This window comes from Morone saxatilis, unplaced genomic scaffold, assembly GCF_004916995.1.
Source record: "Morone saxatilis isolate NCDOM2014 unplaced genomic scaffold, NCSU_SB_2.0 Contig11, whole genome shotgun sequence".
NCBI lineage: Eukaryota > Metazoa > Chordata > Actinopteri > Moronidae > Morone > Morone saxatilis.
The window spans coordinates 1,397,987-1,403,390 of NW_023339663.1; the positions used below are offsets into that span (position 1 = coordinate 1,397,987).

Consider the following 5,404-nt stretch of genomic DNA (forward strand, 5'->3'; position numbering starts at 1 on the left):
AGCCTAGCTTAGCACAAAGCCTGGGAGCAGCAGGAAACAGTTAGCCTCCATCAAAAGTCAGACAACGACAAAAGCAGCCTTCAGCAACTCCAAAGCTGTCATATTGTATCTTGTTATCTCGCCAGTCAGACGCTAATGCTGTTGAAAGTCACCTTGTGTTCAGCTGTGACCGTTAGCACACCTGGCTAACCCACGTTAAGGTCAGGGCCACTGAGATGCTAATCAGGTCCAGCTGGTGTAGGTCAGGAAATAAATCCAGTCTGTGATTCTGAGCGTTCAGCCGTTCATTATTATTCTGAGTTGGTTTTGTCCATCTAACCTTGTGTGGATGTATTAAGAGAGAGTCACACCATATAAACAGGCAAAATTGGCTTTTGTGTTGCATATTTGTAGCGGTTCATTAACAAGTGGAAAAGACATAGAAACAAACAGTGTGTAATTCATTTTTAATTAGCTGAACAGAATATATTAGGGTTCATTTAGAGTTGTACTGCCAGTGGTAGTTCCTAAAGATATTGCAGCTGTCTCAAACTCCTGATATCTCCGACTCCGACTCACAACCAGGAACAGTTTTACCGCTCAGAATTACAATTATATGGCATGATCGGAGCTTTTCCTAAAGGGCCAGTGTGTAACATTTAGGAGGATCTATTGGCAGAAGTATGTGCTTTGAGGATGAGTTATCTACAGAGTCCGCCATGTTTGTACAGTAGCCCAGAACGGACAAACTAAACACTGGCACTGGTTTCTCCTACATGCGTGGAACGGGAGGATGCCACTAAATCCCACACACAAAACCATTTCTGTCTATACCAGTATGTTAACTATGTGAGATACGACAGGTGAATGTGACAGTTTGGAGTTGTTGGAAGGTGTATTTTTACTGTTAACCCCGGCCTCAAGTCTTTGTGCCAGCCATGTCTTGGTAATTGACATATTGAGAAGAACCTGATACTAAGTAAGACTTTGGATTGGTATCGAGAACTGGTACAACACCGAAATATTGATGAGCTCCTGGACAAACGATATAGATAGATATAGATAGATAGATATGTACTTTATTAATATCTAACGTTACATAAACAAGACTCTTTACTAAATTTATTGAAAATGCAGCTAAATTCAGTAACTCTGGAAAACTGAACTTCTTTCTGCAACCTGTTTAATCTTTTCACATCTTTTCGTGTCGTGTCTTTATGTTTTGAACCAAATCATGGCGAGCTGTATCAATAAGTGTGTTGGTGTCACTAAAATCCTAACAATACTCATCCCTTACAGCAGACATATTGACTTATTATTGTAGGGATATTTAGATGTAAAAGGAATGCAGCCATTAATAAAACTATTAATTACACCTGTGTTCGAAAGCTCAAACTGTTTTCTTATAAAACTGAGTCGCCGTTTCATTGTTAAGTCTCGTGTTGTGTGCATTATTGTGTCTTTACTGTCTCTGTAATCCTCTCCCCCTCTGTGCGTCCTCGCTGTGCAGCGGATACGCCCATCGAGGAGTTTACTCCCACACCCGCCTTCCCCGCCCTGCAGTACCTGGAGTCGGTGGATGAGGGGGGAGTGGCATGGCAGGCGGGGCTCAGGACGGGAGACTTCCTCATCGAGGTAAGAGCTGCTCCCTTTCCAAATCTGTTTTTGGTTCGGCAAATGTTGAATCTTGAGGTTTAAAGAAAACTCCAGCAAGGCTTGTGGTGCTTATTAACACCGGTAAATAATGTCCGCTGTGCTTTCTGGTTTCGGTCTTTGTTGTTGGATTCTACCTTTGCATTATTGTTGGTGTACTGACCTTATTCTGATTCCGGATATTGGTGTCAGCTGTAGTATAAAACAGTGGTTCCCAATCTGGGGGTTGCTAAAGCTTCACAGTGGGTAGCGAGGCCTTCTTGGTTTTAAGGTATGTTGGAAAACTGTAAAAATATACGCAGTAGGCCGATATCTCATCGTCCTATGTTAAAGACACACACTGTTATAACAGCCAAAGAGCTAATAGAACAAGAGTCAGGGAGAAGAAAATGCTCAGTTTGTCAAAAAAGAAGCCTATTAAGTGTTTATGGTTGTTAAAAAATATATATAAATATACATAATACGGACAGAGAGTTGTATAAAAAGTTCCTAAAAATCTCTGATCAATATTCACAGGAAATAATCTGCTCAAAATTCATCCAAATGGCTAAATCTACAAACTTCCTGCAGTTATTGTGTTAACGATTTGTTGTTCTGTACTTTTCTTGTTATGCACTGAATATAATATGAAATATCCATAAAATATGTATTTTAGTGAGGGGTTGTCAGTAGAAAAGGGGTCCAATAAGAAAAAAGGTTGGGAACCCCTGGCATAAAATGTACAGTTACTGTAACTTGTTATTTGTCTACACAAATGTGTGCACCAATAAGCAAAGTGTGTGATGTATGTGCTAAGTTTTTGCTCACTCTTGTGTGCTTGCTAAAGAAACTTGTGAGTTCAAGAGCTTTTGAACAAGACCTCCCTTTATTTTAAACGGGTTCAGCAGCTCTTTACTGTGAAATTGTCAGTTTGCATGCAATTAAAGCAACAGCTGACTCCTGCCACTTCTGATAAGGACGGTGGCTCGTGGATGGAAGAAAACATTTTGTCGACATTGTCATGGGGTGAACGTTGTCCAGAGGGAGTCTGGAGGCTTGTGTTCACCGAGGCTGGTCTGCGTGTACCGGCTTAACAACTGACTCCACAAATCAGCTTTATACAGAGTGTGTTAGCTCAGTGCAAGGTTGTCCTTAATGTGGTATGTTTCAGATTCAGCAGACCAATAAAGAGGATGTTAACTGTGTATGAAAGTGCAGAGCGGGAGTTGGCAGTGAGGTTCACCACAGTGCCAGTTTTTTGGCTCTCGCTGTTCACTGAGAGCTCCACTCTCGGTTGCATGAAAAGACTAACTTGCACGTTTTGGGTCTTTTTGTTTGGGAGTAATATCGCTGTTATATAGAAGTGTTTGCCATTGCTCCAGTGTGAGTCCTTGCCTGTGCGATTCACTGTATTATACCTACACTTAAAGATGTGACAGATGTGAGGGGTTTTATATTACAGTTCATATTTGACTGGTTTATTTGTTCTCCCATTCAGGAAGGTTAGAGTCAAAGGCAGCACCTCTGCTCTCAATGGCAGACATCCTATCAGTCTCACACTGTGCAGTAGAATGACGGATGATGAGAAGAACTGTGTGTTTATCTTGCTGAAGCCAGGCTGCTGTGTCTGTTAGAAAGTGATATTGTTGTTTGTGTGCGTGAGATCTCTTTTGTTCTATTGCTTCTGATCAATTGGATTTGTGTTTGAATTTGAACAGTGTCATTTAAATAAAATGAAGTGGTTTCATTTTTCATCTTTTAATTTGCTTGTTGGGTTTATTAGACTTTGTTTCAGCAGCAGGATCTGTCCATACTGTGACCTGATAAACAGCCTGCTACATGAACAGGAACACTGTCAGTTTGCTCTCCACATGCGCGTATTGATTGTGAGGTTGTAATTAATACCGTTTCCACTTGGCTTTGAAACAAGTTGTGTAAAAGTTAGATTTTTCAGTAAAAGTCTTTTTTTCTTGGTAATCGGTATTGGCCGATGTCTGTGCTCATGAGGCCGATAATCAGTGTGTCTGCTGTGGGACGACACTGTACTATAACTCTCATGCACCCCCAGACTAATACATTTGCTATAGAATAGGATTATACATGATTTTTCTTTGTTTTGATATCAGCATTATATATCGGCCATCGACAACCCTGCTCTCTAAATATCAACATATGCCATTAAAATCTCCTATATGGGTCGAACACTGGTATCGACTCTGTTAGCGTTTGGCCCGATCACCGCCCATACAAACAGCAGAGTGGGGGTGCACGGACAGTGACAGTGTTAAGTATCTGATATAACGCTGTGTCATTTACACCTTTGTAGAAGCTGTGGTTAGCCATGCTAGCTCCTGATCACTGACAGCTGCTGTAAGTAAAAGACTGTAAACTCTAAATAGGTTAAATACAGTTTCTGTAACAATAAAGCATTGTTGTATCTCACATCAAAACCTTTATTTATACAGCGTTTTAAAAAAATGTATATGGAATAAAGTAATACTGTAAAACCACAGCATTCATATTTTCATGTGGCAAAACTGTTTCTTTTGATGATAATTTTTTTATTTATACAGTAAAATATGGAATAAAACTTTAACCGTATAATCAACAGTACTGATATGCTTTTACTGAAGTAGTAGAAAATGTTCTACTGCATTTATTACGGTAAAGTACTGGCAACCACATCTGCCAGTAAAAACAACCGTAGAAACCTTTTTTTTTTAACAGTGTAGTTTTATTGTTGGTTTGGCTTTTGAGGTCATTTGTATGTTCATTCTTAATTTGAGATTTGTTTGTTTGACACTTTTGAAGTAAGTCTAATCCCTTCCCAACACTTAGAGACAGACTTTCTGTGTGAAAGCTGCACAGATGAAAGTGACAGTGTTGTGGAAGCAGTTGCAGTATTTGATCTCTCGGGGTTATCTTTCAAATGCCTCCATAGTGAAGTCTTGTTTTCATCTAAATGACTGGAGATCATCTTCAGTGCCGGTGTGTGTGTTTTGTTAATGTGAGTGTGGCGTCTCACTGAAATGCCTCACAATCATTACGCGTTGCTCAAGTATTGGAGGAAATGTCATGTGCTGAATGGGATTGTAGGGATTTCAGTCACTGTTGTACCCTCGCAGATTACAAATCATATCACAGCTGCTGAGAAAAAAACAGTCTATTTTGAGCTTGCACTTTTTTTCCCCTGTTCTTATATGACTACGACTGTGTGTGTCTGTAAGCAGCGCTGCGCTGGGGATGGGTTTATGTTGTGTTTCTGCTAAATGGAGCATCAAATGAGGAGAGCAAACTGAATCTGTGTCTATGTGCAGCTCTCCCTCACTATGATTTCAGCTCCTTATCTCTCATTTGTTTTACCTCAATTTTCCGTTGACCCCTTTAATCATCTCATCAGTCTGCTTCCGTCTGAAGTCAAAAACTGCAGATGTATCGCAGAACGAATGTGTTTACAAAATGCATCGAAGGGCCTGAAAATGTTTGACACACTCACAGCTGCACAGCCTCCAGCTACTGGAGTTAGCTGTCCTCACGTTGTCTAATGAGTGTGAGCAGAACATCACTGATTCCAATCACTGTGGTTTCTATTTGCACCTCATACTGCAGATTCAATCTAAATATTTACTGAGAGGTCCTTTTGGTACAGTAGAGCTGCAACGATTGGTCGATTAAAGGCGGGGTCAGTCTGGAAAAAGATAGTCGACTGTAGGGCTGCACAATTAGCCCAAATGTTATCGCAGTATGGTCAAGTGCAAATCGCAAGAGCTGCAATGTTTTGATGAAGGTAAAA

The 5,404-nt window shown here is 40.4% G+C and overlaps 1 protein-coding gene across 1 annotated transcript in view; it reads left to right on the plus strand.

The window, feature by feature from the left end:
• The window catches only part of LOC118320846 (SH3 and multiple ankyrin repeat domains protein 2-like), a 39,105-nt gene that overhangs the window by 712 nt on the left and 32,989 nt on the right, over window positions 1-5,404 (plus strand). Inside the window, exon 2 of the mRNA XM_035651965.1 lies at window positions 1,490-1,614. Coding sequence (XP_035507858.1) covers window positions 1,490-1,614 — 125 coding nt within the window. The remainder of the gene's footprint in view (window positions 1-1,489; window positions 1,615-5,404) is intronic.